The sequence below is a fragment of the Salvelinus sp. IW2-2015 genome, linkage group LG4q.2 (genome assembly GCF_002910315.2).
Source record: "Salvelinus sp. IW2-2015 linkage group LG4q.2, ASM291031v2, whole genome shotgun sequence".
Classification (NCBI taxonomy): Eukaryota; Metazoa; Chordata; class Actinopteri; order Salmoniformes; family Salmonidae; genus Salvelinus; species Salvelinus sp. IW2-2015.
In genome coordinates, this window is record NC_036843.1 from 27633977 (window position 1) to 27652692 (window position 18716).

The 18716-nt window shown below is 40.6% G+C and overlaps 1 protein-coding gene across 1 annotated transcript in view; it reads right to left on the reverse strand.

Annotated features, from left to right (window-relative positions):
• Positions 1-6515: 6515 nt before the first annotated feature.
• Positions 6516-18716, reverse strand: part of LOC111963579 (FERM domain-containing protein 6) — a 51089-nt gene continuing 38888 nt past the window's right edge. Inside the window, exons 10-14 of the mRNA XM_023987122.2 lie at positions 16746-16920; positions 15734-16045; positions 15263-15400; positions 13774-13865; positions 6516-10111 (exon numbers count right to left, since the gene is read on the reverse strand). Of these exons, the coding sequence (XP_023842890.1) occupies positions 9815-10111; positions 13774-13865; positions 15263-15400; positions 15734-16045; positions 16746-16920 (1014 nt within the window). The 3' untranslated portion in view covers positions 6516-9814. The remainder of the gene's footprint in view (positions 10112-13773; positions 13866-15262; positions 15401-15733; positions 16046-16745; positions 16921-18716) is intronic.

The following is an 18716-nucleotide window of genomic DNA, read 5'->3' on the forward strand; positions in this document are numbered from 1 at the left end:
ATGTTGCTCTGTCTGTATGCTATGTCTTGCTTGTCCTATGTTGCTCTGTCTGTATGCTATGTCTTGCTTGTCCTATGTTGCTCTGTCTGTATGCTATGTCTTGCTTGTCCTATGTTGCTCTGCGTGTGCTCACTGCTGAATGATTGTCTATATTGTAATTGTTTTTAATAACCTGCCCAGGGACTGCTGTTGAAAATTAGCCGGCTGGCTAAAACCGGCACTTTTACTGAAACGTTGATTGATGTGCACTGTCCCTGTAAAAATAAAATACACTCAAACTCAAACAAACCGGACCAAACAGTACTGGCAAAAAGTGCTCTTCACTGACGAGTCGCGGTTTTCTCACACCAGGGGTGATGGTCGGATTTGCGTTTATCGTCGAAGGAATGAGCGTTACACCGAGGCCTGTACTCTGGAGCGGGATCGATTTGGAGGTGGAGGGTCCGTCATGGTCTGGGGCGGTGTGTCACAGCATCATCGGACTGAGCTTGTTGTCCATGCAGGAAATCTCAACGCTGTGCGTTACAGGGAAGACATTCTCCTCCCTCATGTGGTACCCTTCTCTCAGGCTCATCCTGACATGACCCTCCAGCATGACAATACCACCAGCCATACTGCTCGTTCTGTGTGTGATTTCCTGCAAGACGGGAATGTCAGTGTTCTGCCATGGCCAGCGAAGAACCCGAATCTCAATCCCGTTGAGCACGTCTGGGACCTGTTGGATCAGAGGGTGAGGGCTAGGGCCATTCCCCCCAGAAATGTCTTGGTGGAAGTGGAAGTGGTGGAACTTGCAGGTGCCTTGGTGGAAGAGTGGGGTAACATCTCACAGCAAGAACAGGCAAATCTGATGCAGTCCATGAGGAGGAGACGCACTGTAGTACTTAATGCAGCTGGTGGCCACACCAGATTCTGACTGTTACTTTTGATTTTGACCACCCCCCTTTGTTCAGGGACACATTATTCAATTTCTGTTAGTCACATGTCTGTTGAACTTGTTCAGTTTATGTCTCAATTGTTGAATCTTATGTTCATACACATTTACACATGCTGAAAATAAACGCAGTTGACATTTATTTTTTTGCTGAGTTTACATAAACACTATTCACTCACACACTCACATACATAAACACTATTCACTCACATACATAAACACTATTCACTCACATACATAAACACTATTCACTCAACTTCGTTTTTAAGCGACTATTGCACTGCGAGATGAGAAACAGTTCGACATATATAAATACACTATTTCTACTGCATACTATTTAATCAACTATGTTTGTGTGTGCACTCATAACAAACACTATGCACCTCACATCCATTAACACTATTCACGTCACGAATCATAAGACACTATTCACTCACCATACAGTAAATCATCATTACCTACATTCATTAATCCCACTATTCCACTCAATCATAAACACTATTCACCACTCACATTCATAAACACTATTCACTCACATACATAAACACTATTCACGTCATACATTAACACTATTCACTCATACATAAACACTATTCACTCACATACATAAACACTATTCACTCACATACATAAACACTATTCACTCATACATAAACACTATTCACTCATACATAAACACTATTCACTCACATACATAAACACTATTCACTCACATTCATAAACACTATTCACTCACATACATAAACACTATTCACTCACATTCATAAACACTATTCACTCATACACTCACATACATATACATATACAAATCAAATAAATTTTATTTATAAAGCCCTTCTTACATCAGCTGTTATCTCAAAGTGCTGTAGAAGCACGGTGGCTTGGAAAAGCAAAACAAGCATCTCTGTTTTGTCCGAGTTTAAAAGTAGAAAAATTGCAGCCATCCACTTCTTTACATCTGAAACACAGGCTTCCAGCGAGAGCAATTTTGGGGCTTCACCATGTTTCATCAAAATGTACAGCTGTGTGTCATCCATATAGCAGTGAAAGTTAACATTATGTTTCCGAATGACATCACCAAGAGGTAAAATATATAGTGAAAACAATAGTGGTCCTAAAACGGAACCTTGAGGAACACCGAAATTTACAGTTGATTTGTCAGAGGACAACCCATCCATATACACTATTCACTCATACAATCACATACATAAACACTATTCACTCATACACAAGCTTTAAGAAAGTGATATTAGTAACAACTCTCACTGACCTATATCCTTGGAGTTAGAGCACATAGTGAGGGGCTATAGAGAGACAGGCATGTCCAATCTATGTGCAATGTTTGTGTGTGTGTGACTAAACATTATGGAGCTTCATGATCCCTCATGTCTCCATTAAAAAACTTGCAGTTATATTTTGTCAACTTGATACACAGACAATGAATATATCATATTGAATTACATTGAAATATAATTTAAAAACTATATTAATTCAATTCAGTATCAAAACATGAAATACAAGTTCAATTTATGAATTCAATGATTCAATTTGTGAATTACAAATGCAAAAATATTGAATTCAAATAGTTAGGGTTAATGTTATTTTTGGGATAGTCAACCCTTCTCAGACTGCACAGCCCTGGCACAGTGTTTTGGGACACAGACAACACTGCCACCTGGTGGCTAACTATAGTATGATGAGGCAGAAAACTAATGACTGCTGAGGTTAGATGTTTTCTATGGGCAGCAGAGGGGAGCATGTCTCCATGGATACAGAATCTTGGCTTCTCCCAGTGTTCTCAGAATGTCAGTCGAGAGGAGAGGTCTCAGTTCCAATACTTCCCTCTTTGAAGTAATTATTGATCTGACATTATTTGGACACAAAGCAGGGACTCCACTACATATATTTGCTTTGATAACCTGAAATAATAAGTCATTTTTCCAACAACTGTTTACAGACAGATTATTTCACTTATAATTCACTGCATTACAATTCCAGTGGGTCAGAAGTCTACATGCACTAAGTTGACTGTGCCTTTGCTTTTAATTTACATTCTTTGAGTCAATTGGAGGTACCTGTGGATGTATTTCAAGGCCTACCTTCAAACTCAGTTCCTCTTTGCTTGACATCATGGGAAAATCAAAAGAAATCGGCCAAGACCTCAGAAAAAAATTATTGTAGACCTCCACAAGTCTGGATCATCTTTGGGAGCAATTTCCAAACGCCTGAAGGTACCACGTTCATCTGTACAAACAATAGTGTGCAAGTATAAACACCATGGGACCACACAGCCGTCATACCGCTCAGGAAGGAGAGGCGTTCTGTCTCCTAGAGATGAACGTACTTGGTGTGAAAAGTGCAAATCAATCCCAGAACAACAGCAAAGGACCTTGTGAAGATGCTGGAGGAAACAGGTACAAAAATATCTATATCCACAGTAAAACTAGTCATACATCGACATAACCTGAAAGGCCGCTCAGCAAGGAAGAAGCCACTGCTCCAAAACCGCCACGAAAAAAGCCAGACCACAGCTTTCAACTGCACATGGGGACACAGATCGTACTTTCTGGAGAACTGTCCTCTGGTCTGATGAAACAAAAATAGAACTGTTTGGCCATAATGACCATTGTTATGTTTGGAGGAAAAAGGGGGATGCTTGCACGCCGAAGAACACCATCCCAACCGTGAAGCACGGGAGTGTCAGCATCATGTTGTGGGGGTGCTTTGCTGCAGGAGGGACTGGTGCACTTCACAAAATAGATGGCATCATGAGGTAGGAAAATTATGTGGATATATTGAAGCAACATCAAGACAACGTCAGGAAGTTAGTCTTCCAAATGGACAATGACCCCAAGCATATTTCCAAAGTTGTGGCAAAATGGCTTAAGGACAACAAAGTCAAGGTTTTGGAGTGGCCATCACAAAGCCCTGACTTCAATCCTTTAGAAAAATTTGTGGGCAGACCTGAAAAAGTGAGTGCGAGCAAGGAAGCCAACAAACTTGACTCAGTTACACCAGCTCTGTCAGGAGGAATGGGCCAAAATTCACCCAATTTATTGTGGGAAGCTTGTGGAAGGCTACCCGTAACATTTGACACAAGTTAAAGAATGTAAAGGCAATGCTACCAAATACTAATTGAGTGTATGTAAACCTCTGACCCACTGGGAATGTGATGAAAGAAATAAAAGCTGAAATAAATCATCCTCTCTACTATTTCAACATCTTGGCCATGTTCTGTTATAATCTCCACCCGGCACAGCCAGAAGAGGACTGGCCACCCCTCATAGCCTGGTTCCTCTCAAGGTTTCTTCCTTGGTTCTGGCCTTTCTAGGGAGTTTTTCCTAGCCACTGTGCTTCTACACCTGCATTGCTTGCTGTTTGGGGTTTTAGGCTGGGTTTCTGTACAGCACTTTGTGACATCAGCTGATGTAAGAAGGGCTTTATAAATAAAGGTGATATTATTCTGACAATTCATATTCTTAAAATAAAGTGGTGATCCTAACTGACCTAAAACAGGGAATTTTTACTAGGATTAAATGTCAGGAATTGTGAAAAACTGAGTTTAAATGTATTTGGCTAGGGTGTATGTAAACTTCTGACTTCAACTGTACATACCGACTTGAAATCATTGGCCACTTTAATAAATGGATCACTAGTCACCTTAAATAATTCCACTTCAATAATGTTTACTTACATATCTTGCATTTCTCATCTCATATGTATATACTGTATTTCATACCATCTATTGTATCTTGCCTGTGCCGCTCCGGTCATCGCTCATCCATATATTTATATGTACACATCCTTATTCCATCCCTTTAGATTTGTGTGTATTAGGTAGTTGTTGGGCAGTTGTTAGATTACTTGTTTGATATTACTGCACTGTCAGAACTTGAAGCACAAGTGTAACATTAACACTATGGGCTACTGTATGTTTAAGCTGAAACTCTATTGGAGCAGTTAGGTTCGCTACTGGTGCAGCAGGGAGAAATGAAAACCACACAACTGAATCATTTAGGGGGAAAAATGCCGGCTTGTATTTTGTAAATAAAAATACTTACAAAAAAATGAATCACCTTGAGTAAATATTGATATGTGAAATTTGTACAATGAGCTCAAAATGAATTAAATACATCAATAGTACAATAGACTTAGATATCGGCCATATATCCTGCCTATAGTTTACTATGGTGGACCCAACTCTATCTTAATCTGAGGCTCTCTCAGATTTCAATGGTCAAAGTTCAATAGCAATACAATAAACATGAATCCACAGAAAAACACAACCCAATTCACAAATACTGACTTATAAACCACTATGACATGGAATCAAATGTGAGTGACTGTGCCTATCAATTAACACTGTAAGGTGTGTACGTGTAGCATGTGTTTAACAATCCCACTGCAATGTAGGATGTCTTGCAAGAAAAATCCTACCACACCGTAGTATGGCAGTGCAAATTCACTGTTCTCCAAGGAAAATAAATCTTTGCATGTAAATCTTCTTATTGATGTCTTGAGTTCGGGCGGCTCTCCATCCTTGGTGGAACTGAATCCAAACTCAAAAAACCTGACCAAATCCTGGCGTCAATCTTTCCCTCAATCCCTTCACAGCATGTTAGTATAGAAAAGGGAGTGTTAATATCCAGTTCTCTCTTTTAAGTTTAGTTTTATACAACTTCTCAACGATTTGAAACTTTGTTTTTCTTCCATGGAATGGCGGTAGCTACTCACGTTCCGTTCTTTTTTTTCAGCGTGTTGGCGCCAATTGGTGTATAATTTGAGGTCAGGAGAGGGACTAAGAGAATATTGAGTTTTGATCGGCTCAAGATAAACTGCTCGTCATGCAGCTTCTGACAGCTAATTTGTAATAGCTGTCAACTTAAACATATTAATAGCAATATAGTATAATATGATTGGTTACTGGAAACTCACTAGTAACAATAAGTATTCAACATTAGTTGACCTGCGTTACACAAGCATTAACATCTGCTAACCATGTGTATGTGACCAACACAATTTGATTTGTACCTCCCACTTTTGCCCTCAGAACAGCCTCAATTCGTGGGGACATGGAACTCTACAAGGTGTCGAAAGCGTTCCACAGGGATGCTGGCCCATGTTGACTCCAATGCTTCCCACAGTCGTGTCAAGTTGGCTGGATGTCCTTTGAGTGGTGGACCATTCTCGATACACACAGGAAACTGTTCAGCGTGAAAAACCCAGCAGCTTTGTAGTTCTTGACACACTCAAACCGGTGCACCTGACACCTACTACAATACCCCATTCAAAGGCACTTAAATCATTTGTCTTGCCCATTCACCCTCTGAATGGAATACATACATAATCCATGTCTCAATTGTCTCAAGTCTTAAATATCTTTCTTTAACCTGACTCCTCCCCTTCATCTACACTGATTGAAGTGGATTTAACAGGTAAAAGCAATAAGGGATCATAGATTGACCAGGTGAAAGCTGTCATGGAAAGAGTAGGTGTTCTTAATGGTTTTGTACACTCAGTGTATAATGTCTTGCACAACATTGACCAAACAGAATATCAGAGAGGTCAGGACAGTTTAGACAAATAAATGTAATTTTTTTTTTATTGAATATTGTTTCACTACAACAGGGTTTGACAAAACAACTAAATCATTCATTTTTTCCTGAAGGGCGATCCTTTCACAGAAAGGACTATGGATACTTAGTTGCAGACATACAGTAAGGGTGTGTGTAGAAGCTAAGCCACCAAAGGAGAGAGTTTAACAAAATGCTAATGTTTTCAGGTTGTTGTTCTGGTTTTATGGCGGTGTACCTGGACACACACTGGCTTTCTACAGCATAGAACATCACTGATCTACCAGAGAAATATTTCAACTTGTGAACAAGCCTTTGTTTGCTCGGATACCCAATATTATTAAGTATAAATTATAAGAGTAAAAAAAAAAGAGAAGCTAGTAACATGTCGTTAGAAATAAAATGTTACAGTATGCACTGTCACTTTGAAATCACACAACAATATCATATTTTATAAGTGTATTCCATTATTACACATTTCTTTCCGAACAATCACGTCTTGCTGCCTTGGCCTGATCTGCGGTTCTAGATCAAGACACCTTGCTCTGTGGTTCTAGGCCGACGTGTCCAGCTGATGAGACCGGCTGTGAATAGAAGTGGAACTGTCAGGTCTCTCCACTGTACCACAGCAGAGCTGTTTCTAGAACATTCTAAAAAGGTTCTAGAGCATACGTAGCGCCCGGGACCAGCAATGGAAAAGCTTAATCCAAAACAACTACTTTACTGAGGTACATAGTGGTCTATCATTCCAAATACATCATGAAGTAGCATTTTGTTTATTACTCCAGAGATTTTAGGTAACACAAATGAGGGTAAGGATTACAAATGTACATGCATAATGTACTATTACCATACATGAAATTAAGAGGTTAATGAAACTGACACGGCCTTCTCAATAAGGTTTACTGAGTGGGGAAGAAATGCAAAAGTACTGTGTGAAAGACATTTGGAAGACAAACTCTACTTTCCATATATATTGAGTAGGTATGGTTTGGATATTTATTAGTTAGAACTCTAAGACAATAGATAATTGGAGAGAAAAAAAAGAAAAAAGAAAAGAAAAATAGGCCTTGTCTGGATCCACACATAGTAAGGTATAATAAAGCCGTCTTTATATGAACATGACTTGTGTAGTTGTGTGTTTCAAACCTTGTGAAAATGGTTTAGCTCTTGGCCAATTAACTGAGCAATGTAAAAATCATTAGGCATCAACTTTCTTCAGCTACTGTAAGATGAAATGAGACTATCGCTGGGTAAAAAAAGGGCACAATATATTTTTTTAAAGTGAATGTGATTTCACAGGTTTGTAATACTGTCACATAAATGTACACTGCTTATAATACTGACTGACATCAACCGCACACAAAGAATACCTTTTCAACAAATACAAAGCATCTCATTGTTCTAAAAATGCTCCATTCCAAAAATATTACTTTAAAACTTCCAATTAGCTAAAATGATCAAATAAAAAGTAACAAAAATGTTGTAACAAGTTCCAGTTTGAAATAATAAATTGAGACAGAACAAACATGACAATCCCCAAAACTAACAAAGACAGCCGAGTGAATAATAATATTTCAGCATAAAGAAAGAAAAGTCTAAATCCCAGTTTGAGAGTCTAAACTCAACCAAACTCCATTTTGTCTGTGTGTGGATTACATCTAGTATTTTCTCAGCTCTGCGCACACATAGACAGGTGAGGACATGTAGAAACTCATCCTGCCCCAAGCAACAGAGCAGACCTGAAACATCCAATGACGTTTCGCGAAGGCCTGAAACAGCCAATGACGTCGCCCGTGCTACATGTCACATGACAGGAAACTAACTGTCACAGATTCAAATATGTCTGTTATAAGGAATGGTAGGATAGGGATGGTAGATGACATCATTATAGAGGTAATCCCCTTCAATCATGACTGGTTAATAAACAGACTGTTTGAAAAATGATTTTTAAAGTCTGATGTCAATGATTAAATACCAAATATACTGCTGACCAACAATACAGTTAGAGGAGAGCCTTATGACATAAAAACTGATCTCCGTGATTCGTGTGGGCAAGTGTTGCTAAGCAAGAAGCTGGGATTGATTGTCAAGGCACGGTTGTAGATCAGGACTTGCATAGGTGTAATGAAGGCATGTGGGGTGTGTTCCTAATATCAGTCTACTCCCCACACTAGCAGACAGCTCGACAGAGGAACTGTTGGCACATTGCACTTCCTGGCAAAGAGAGGAGAAATGGCGTGTCATGTCTAATCTCAGACTAGCGCATGCTGGATTTGGTTCTGGGCTCCGAGATGATGTCATATCATGTCATACATACTGGAGACAGAGGGAAGGGAGATGCAGGATATCATCAGTGTTTCTTCTTCTGGATCAACCTCTAGATTCTGGATCAATCCAGAACCTGCTCATTGTGACTTCATAATATCCTGTCATGGACTCACAAAGCTGTATAATTTCATTGATTGGTTCCACACTACAATAATAATAATAATAAGTGGACATTGAGTTTTTTCTTTAGTTTAATGCAACTTGTCTTTGGTTCATAGCACAAATAGCTTCACTATCTATTTTTGTAGGGGAAGGAGTGGGATCTAGTCTTCATGGCAGAACATTTTGATATAGGCTGTGTGTGTTTTCGGTATGTGTGTACTGCGTTAGTACCATAGTAGGCAAACACAAGACGTTGATTTTAGGTTTCTGTGAAAGCATTATTTTGCTTAGCACACCCAAGGTTCAGATCCAAAAAAACATTCTGGATAAAGTACATGCTTTGAAAACGCAGAAGGTCAGAGGTTGTATAAATAACAGGGTGACGGGGAGATATTCCTTGACGTTCCTTAACTTTTCCCTTTACTCTCCCAACCAGAGTGTCACTGTGGAGTATTATCAGTCCGATTAAAAGATGCTGTCAGCTTTTCTTGAAAACTAGAAAAGGTTTATCCTTTTTTTTTTTTAAATATTGTTTATTATACCCCCGTTTCCGCAAAAGATTCCTCTGAAAGGGCTTTCGTTATCAGTTATCTGTCTCTCCGGTGTAGGTCGTCTCAGGTGTTACCATGGTTACGTTGACTGGTGATGTCATTCTGGTGGATATAGGGCTTTTAACCTCCATCTGACTCTTCCCAGTAAGGTGCAGATGGCTGTTATGGCTGACAGGTTATGGCAACAGACAGATAAACCAAGTATCACCTCTCCAAACCTCAAACCCTCTTCTCTCGTCCCATTCTGTTTCCTGAGGCACCTACAGGTCTGAGCGGTGGAGGCAGGGGTCATGAGGCCACCCTTTTTTGCCTCCCCCATCCATCCATCACACCACAAACTCTGGGACCTCGTCGCTGGTCAGCTCCAGGGAGAAGTACTTGCTGGTCCTCTTGATGGGGAAGCCGTCAAGCTGTTCACCGCGGATCCCGGCGCACTGCTCGGCAAGGTTGCCCTGGTAACCACTGCTGTCGCTCAGCTCCTGGGCACAGCCGAAGGTGTAGCTGTGGGCGGTGTCCTGGCATAGCTCCGCCCATTGGAGGCAGCCCTTCTGGTAGAGACGCACATCGTCCAGGGATTGGCTGTGGCGGTCCGTCGATGTCTGAGGCTTCCTGCACACCGTCGTCTGGGGAACAGAAGGAAAACTAAACAATCAGTAAATGTATTCCATTTTTTTTTTTACAATGTAAAAACTGCTGTACTTGCCTTTTCCCTTACTATTTCTAGCAAGAGAGCAGATATTTTTTGTGAAGGTTTTACTTGATAATTTAAAGGAATAAGTGATCAAAATTGTTTAATCTTATTTAGTTCAATGCACTGATTGTAAGTCATTCTGGATAGGAGGGTCTGCTAAAATAACAAAAATGTAAAATGTCAGTACTAGGGATGCAAATTTTGGTCAATTTTGATGCAAAGTAACCGACCCTCATTAACTGGTTAACAAACGGTTAAATTTGTTCCAAATAGTTAAATGACCAACAAAAAATACAAGGAACAGACATGTTTCACTATAGAGCTTACTTGAATCATGCAACAGTAGCAAGCCAATCGTCTCACTGCCATAAGGCTGGTATTGAACATACAACTATTGTAACGAAGCAGCCAATGTAAAACATTTCCAACATTTGCCAAAATGCAATTCCCAGGTAAACACTGTTCTACACAGCGAACCAGATGCCAGCAGCTCCATATGTGAGAGAGGAAAATATCTGTTAGAAATGTAGAATGAGGGAGACTCTAAAGATGCAAAAACTAGGATGTGGTTGCTAATATGACTAGGATGGTGGTTGTTAATATGACTAGGATGGTGGTTGTTAATATGACTAGGATGGTGGTTGTTAATATTGAGCTAGATGGGGGTTTAATATGACTTGATGTGGTTGTTAATATGACTAGGATGTGGTTGTTAATATAACTAGGATGGTGGTTGTTTAATATGACTAGGATGGTGGTTGTTAATATGACTAGGATATGGTTGTTAATATAACTAGGATGTGGTTGTTAATATGACTAGGATGGTGGTTGTTAATATGACTAGGATGGTGGTTGTTAATGATGACTAGGATGGTGGTTGTTAATATGACTAGGATGGTGGTTGTTAATATGACTAGGATGGTGTTTAATATGACTAGGATGGTGTTGTTAAATGACTAGGATGGTGTTGTTAATATGACTAGGATGTGGTTTAATATGACTAGGATGGTGTTGTTAATATGATTAGGATGGTGGTTGCTAATATGACTAGGATGGTGGTTGTTAAAATATGACTAGGATGGTAGTTGTTAATATGACTAGGATGGCAGTTGTTAATATGAGTAGGATGGCGGTTGTTAATATGACTAGGATGGTGGTTGTTTATATGACTAGGATGTAGTTGTTAAATGACTGATGGGTGTTTAATATGACTAGGATGGTAGTTGTTAATATGACTATGATGGTGGCTGTTAATATGACTAAGATTGGTTGTTAATAGACTAGGATGGTAGTTGTTAATATGACTAGGATGGGTTGTTAATATGACTAGGATGGTAGTTGTAATATGACTAGGATGGGTGTTAATATGACTAAGATGGTGGTTAATATGACTAGGATGGTGGTTGTTAATATGACTAGGATGGTGGTTGTTAATATACTAGGATGTGGTTGTTAATATACTAGGATGGTGGTTGTTAATATGACTAGGATGGTAGTTGTTAATATGACTAGGATGGGTTGTTAATATGACTAGGATTTAGTTTTAATATGACTAGGATGGTGGCTGTTAATATGACTAAGATGGTGTTTGTAATGACTAGGATGGTAGTGTTGTTAATATGACTAGGATGGTTGTTGTTAATATGACTAGGATGGTGGTTGTTAATATGACTAGGATGGGGTTGTTAATATGACTAGGATGGTGTGTGTTTAATATGACTAGGATGGTGGTTGTTAATATGACTAGAGGTGTGGTTGTTAATATGACTAGGATGGTGTTGTACATGACTAGGATGGTGGTTGTTAATATGACTAGGATGCGGTTGTTAATATATCTAGGATGGTGGTTGGTAACATGACTAGGATGGGGTGTTAATATGACTAGGATGGCGGTTGTTAATATATCTAGGATGGTGGTTGGTAACATGACTAGGATGGCGGTTGTTAATATATCTAGGATGGTGGTTGGTAACATGACTAGGATGGTGGTTGTTAATATGACTAGGATGGTGGTTGTTAATATATCTAGGATGGTGGTGGTAACATGACTAGGATGGTGGTTGTTAATATGACTAGGATGTCGGTTGTTAATATATCTAGGATGTGTGTGTAATAGTGACTAGATGTGGTTGTTAATATGACTAGGATGGTGGTTGTTAATAATCTAGGAATGTTTGTACATGACATTGTTTAATATACTAGGATGGCGGTTGTTAATATGACTAGGATGGTGGTTGTTAACATGACTAGGATGGTGGTTGTTAATATGATTAGGATGGTGGTTGTTAATATGATTAGGATGGTTGTTAATATGACTAGGATGGCGGTTGTAATATAACTAGGATGGCGGTTGTTAATATGACTAGGATGTGTTGTTAACATGACTAGGATGGTGGTTGTTAATATGATTAGGATGGTGGTTGTTAATATGATTAGGATGGTTGTTAATATGACTAGGATGTGGTGTTAATATGACTAGGATGGTGGTTTAATATGACTAGGATGGTGGTTGTTAATATGACTAGGATGGTGGTTGTTAATATGACTAGGATGTAGTTGTTAATATGACTAGGATGGCGTTGTTAATATGATTAGGATGGTTGTTAATATGACTAGGATGGTGGTTGTTAATATGACTAGGATGGTGGTTTTAATATGATTAGGATGTTGTTAATATGACTAGGATGGTGGTTGTTAATATGACTAGATGGGGTTGTTAATATGACTAGGATGGTGGTTGTTAATATGACTAGGATGGTATTGTTAATATGACTAGAATGGTAGTTGTTAATATGACTAGGATGGTAGTTGTTAATATGACTAGGATGGCGTGTTGTAATATGACTAGGATGGCGTTGTTAATATGACTAGGATGTAGTTGTTAATATGACTAGGATGGCGGTTGTTAATATGACTAGGATGCGGTTGTTAATATGACTAGGATGGTGTTGTTAATATGACTAGGATGTAGTTGTTAAATGACTAGGATGGTGGTTGTTAATATGACTAGGATGGCGGTTGTTAATATGACTAGGATGGCGGTTGTTAATATGACTAGGATGCGGTGTAAATTGACTAGATGGTGGTTTTAATAGACTAGGATGGTTTGTTAATATGACTAGGATGGTGGTTGTTAATATGACTAGGATGGTGGTTGTTAATATGACTAGGATGGCTTGTAATATGACTAGGATGGTGGTTTAATATGACTAGGATGGTGGTTGTTAAAGACTAGGATGGGGTTAAATGACTAGGATGGTGGTTGTAATATGACTAGGATGTGGTTGTTAATATGACTAGGATGGCGGTTGTTAATGACTAGATTGTGTCTTTGCTTCTGGACAACAACCAATAGAACAGCTCTCACTGTCCAACCGGTGATTTTGTTGTGCTCATGTAGCATATTCTGTGCTCGTGTTATAAAGAAGATGCATGACGAACTCACGAAAAATACACACTCATCAATTTAATTCCATTACGCAAATTGACCTATAGGCCCATAAGCATGACGGTCAAATTTATTTTGCGGGTAACCAGTAAACGGTTAACTGTTAACATCCCTAGTCAGTACAAAGAGGATAAACTGTCACTGACCTGAGGAAGAGACTCAATGCTCTGGCCTCTCATCTTCACAACGGTCTCAGAGGAACTGGAGTGTGATGAGCTGAAGTCCTTCACTATGAGTCCTACAGTGCAGACAGAGAGGATGACATTCACAAAAACAACAACAATACAAAGCCATCTGTTGACCACCCAGCCAAGTTCAACTCAACCAGTCTCACTGAGATAGGAGGCTGTTCTAAAGCAGAGTGAACGAAGACAGCAAGACAGTAAGAGGTTGTATGTACCAGAGTATCCGTTGGTCTGGGTAGATAAGACAGTGGTTGTAAGTACCAGAGTATCCATTGGTCTGAGTAGAGAAGCTAAGAAAGTGGTTGTATGTACCAGAGTATATGTTGATCTGGTCTGGGTAGAGAAGCTAAGACAGTGGTTGTATGTACCAGAGTATCCATTGGTCTGGTCTGGGTAGAGAAGCTAAGACAGTGGTTGTATGTACCAGAGTATCCATTGGTCTGGGTAGATAAGACAGTGGTTGTATGTACCAGAGTATCCATTGGTCTGGGTAGATAAGACAGTGGTTGTATGTACCAGAGTATCCGTTGGTCTGGGGTAGATAAGACAGTGGTTGTATTGTACCAGAGTATCCGTTGGTCTGGGTAGATAAGACAGTGGTATGTACCAGAGTATCCGTTGGTCTGGGTAGATAAGACAGTGGTTGTATGTACCAGAGTATCCATTGGTCTGGGTAGATAAGACAGTGGTTGTATGTACCAGAGTATCCGTTGGTCTGGGTAGATAAGACAGTGGTTGTAAGTACCAGAGTATCCGTTGGTCTGGGTAGATAAGACAGTGGTTGTATGTACCAGAGTATCCGTTGGTCTGGGTAGATAAGACAGTGGTTGTATGTACCAGAGTATCCGTTGGTCTGGGTAGATAAGACAGTGGTTGTAAGTACCAGAGGTATCCGTTGGGCTGGGTAGATAAGACAGTGGTTGTATGTACCAGAGTATCCGTTGGTCTGGGTAGATAAGACAGTGGTTGTAAGTACCAGAGTATCCATTGGTCTGGGTAGAGAAGTAAGAAAGTGGTTGTATGTACCAGAGTATCCGTTGGTCTGGGTAGATAAGACAGTGGTTGTATGTACCAGAGTATATGTTGATCGGTCTGGGTAGAGAAGCTAGACAGTGTTGTATGTACCAGAGTATATGTTGATCTGGTCTGGGTAGAAAGCTAAGACAGTGGTTGTATGTACCAGAGTATATGTTGATCTGGTCTGGGTAGAGAAGCTAAGACAGTGGTTGTATGTACCAGAGTATCCGTTGGTCTGGTCTGGGTAGAGAAGCTAAGACAGTGGTTGTATGTACCAGAGTATCCGTTGGTCTGGTCTGGGTAGAGAAGCTAGGACAGTGGTTGTAAGTACCAGAGTATCCATTGGTATGGGTAGATAAGATAAGACAGTGGTTGTATGTACCAGAGTATCCATTGGTATGGGTAGATAAGATAAGACAGTGGTTGTATGTACCAGAGTATCCGTTGGACTGGTCAGGGGACATGGTCAGCATGTCCTCAGTGATGTGGATGCACAGGTCCTGGTTCAGGTCCAGGGTCAGCTCATGGAGCTCCTCATAGTCTTTAGGGTCGTCCACTAACATCTCAATCTCTGGAGGGAAAGACAGACATTAATATTAACCTCTGGAGGGACAGACAGCCAGACACTAATATGAATCTCTGGGGGGGCAGACAGACCAACACTAATATTAATCTCTGGAGGGACAGACAGCCAGACACTAATATGAATCTCTGGGGGGGCAGACAGACCAACACTAATATTAATCTCTGGAGGGACAGACAGACACTAATATGAATCTCTGGAGGGACAGTCAGAGAGACAGAGGGCCAGTGATGATCACCAGTGGAGCAAGGGAGACGGCATCATGACAAAAGAAGTGTGTGTGTGCGTGTCCCTTGCCGTGTGTGCAATTGATTGCCTTACCATCATCGTCAAGCATCCGCTCCTTGCCCCCGCTCTCGACCCCCGAGGTGTGTGAGCTCCCATGGCTAGTAGTTGAAGAGCTGCAGGTTCTCAGGGCCCGGTGTAGGGCCCCTCCAGGGGCCAGGAAACTGTCTGTCTCCACCCCAGAGGTTCGTGAGCTGCTGTGGCTGGCGGTGGAGTGGCGAGAAAGGCGTTTGAGGTGAGACACGGTGCTGCCGGCGCTGCTGCCGCTGGCCCGGGAACGCTTGTCCAGCACGTCCATATCCAGCTCCAACGCATCGCTGATGTATGACTCACGGTACTGCTTCTTGTCTGGAGAGGAGGGATAGACAGAGGATTAGACACAGCAGTACCACAGATAAAGAGCCTCACAGGAGCTGGTCAGATAGAGAATTCACTCCTAAGAAATTATAGATATGCCCTACACATGAAAGCTGACTGAAAAAAAGGAATATGTTGCGGCAGGTAGCCTAGCGGTTTAAGAGCGTTGGGCAGGTAACCGAAATGGTAGCTGGTTCAAATCCCAGAGCAGACTAGGTTAAAAATCTGTCTGTGCCCTTGAGCAAGGCACTTAACCCTAATTGCTTCTATAAGTCACTCTGGAAAAGGAGCGTGTGCTAAATTACTCAAATGTAAATATCAACATTACAACTGGCTAAGGGATGGAATGCTGAATTACGCAGAGACACCAAGAGAATCAAGGGAGTCAAATGTAAATATCAACATTACAACTGGCTAAGGGAAGGAATGCTGAATTACGCAAGAGACACCAGAGAATCCAGGGAGTCAAATGTAAATATCAACATTACAACTGGCTAAGGGAAGGAATGCTGAATTACGCAGAGACACCAAGAGAATCCAGGGAGTCAAATGTAAATATCAACATTACAACTGGCTAAGGGAAGGAATGCTGAATTACGCAGAGACACCAAGAGAATCAAGGGAGTCAAATTTCTCCAGTATGGCAAGATGGCAGCATGGCCAGGTAGGTGTGTCCAGGTATGTAATGTACCTTCGTTCTCCTCCAGCCTTCGGACTTGTTTGAGAACAGGCTGCAGGTTCATGTAGAGGCGATGGCTGTTGCTGAGTAACTGTAGGAGGTGGCGGGACCGCAGGGGACAACCGGTGTAGTAGATCAGTTTACGGGCCGACGGGAGACCATCCGGCAGGATCTCAAACTTCTTACCCTGAAAACAGACAAGAGAGAGAGGAATAGGAGTTAGAATCCTTGTAGGGTATCTTCATGCTATCTACATGTCATCCAGCGGACGTATGATTGATTGATGTTTAACACTATGATCAGGGAAGATCTTGGTGTCTGAGATACTAATGGAGCGACGACCCTGTGTGATTCAACAGACACCAGTGTGAGTGTTGCATCTTTTTGAATGTTCAGTTTGTTTGCGGAGGGATATGCATGAGAGGATTCAGACACTTCGCTAGAGAGACAGATATCCCCACAGGCAAAAACACACAATGGGGGGGGGAGCAGAATCGTCTCTTCTTTGAAAACTATTCTGCGGCACTTCTTACAACCAAAACAACAGCTGAATCTCCAGATTGAGGGACACAAACCAAACTGCAGAAACATTTCAACGTTTTCTTATTTGTTTATTAGGATCCCCATTAGCTTTTGTAGCAGCAGTTACTCTTCCTGGGGTCCACAAAAAACATGACAAGTAACAAAACACTGATAGACTAATACAGTGATAGACAAGGACAGTCACGCAAATTCAAAATACGATAAACAATACAATAAAAAATATATAAACAATAAAACTAAAACAAGTCTGTGTGTTAGTGTCTGTGTGTTAGAGTGTCTGTGTGTTAGAGTGTCTGTGTGTTAGAGTGTCTGTGTGTTAGAGTGTCTGTGTTTCTCCTCACAGTCCTCGCCGTTCCATGAGATGTTGTTTAATACGATTTTTAAAAGGTCATTTTGCTGTTTGAGTAATTGGAGATTGAAGGGAATGTCATGTGATCATGGCTCTGTATAATACAGTGCGTTGCTGTGGATTCAATGTTGACATTCTGATCAGAATGTTATTTGATTATGCAGACACAAATCTGGAATATTCATCAGTAATATTTCTCATAAAAACTAAGAGAAGCAGTTCATCTCTTTTCAACACTCAACCAGGAAGACTGGCATGTTGTTGTTAGTTCTGTATGTGCAGTTAATGGCAAGGCGTGCTGCTCTGTTTTGAGTCAGCTGCAGCTTTGCTAGGTCTTTCTTTGCTGCACTTGACCATATTACCAGACAGTAATCAAGATGGGACAAGACCAGAGCCTAAACTAGTACCGTTGATTCGTGTCAAAAACACAACATCTTTTTTATAAACAGACATAGCCCTCCCCATCTTTGTCAATATGACTTGACCATAATTGACCATCCAATGTTATAGCTAGGAGATTAGCTTCCTCAACTTGATCAATGGTCACACACTTCACACACAACTCCAGTTGAGGTTTAGTTCTTTGAGAATGTATTTGGTTTAAAACAATGTTATTAGTTTTAGATGTATTGAAGAACACTTTATTATTAAACCATGAGTCTCAGCCGTGTCTAAGCTCGGGGAGCGTCTACTAAGCTATATGGAATTGTTTTAAGAAGGTCATACCAAGGATCATTTGGCTATTTGATTTTGAATCTTAAGACCCCTTGACGTATCAATAAAAAAAAAAAAATGAAAAATGGTATTTGGCCTTACTGCTATTAGCCTATACAAAAGCATTGCATAACAGATTCACTACATAGACCAACTGTCACGTATACTCCCCCTCCCCTCCGGCGCCCGAGGTCGTCAGGCTGCTCATTATTACACACACCTGTCACCATTGTTAAGCGCATCATCAGACCTAATCACCTGCCTGATTAACCTTCCCTATACATGTCACTCCTCCCTTTGGTTCTTTCCCTAGGCGTTGTTTCTGTTCCTTTGTTTCATGTCTGTACGCTACTAGTGTTTCTTGTTTTGTTCCTTGT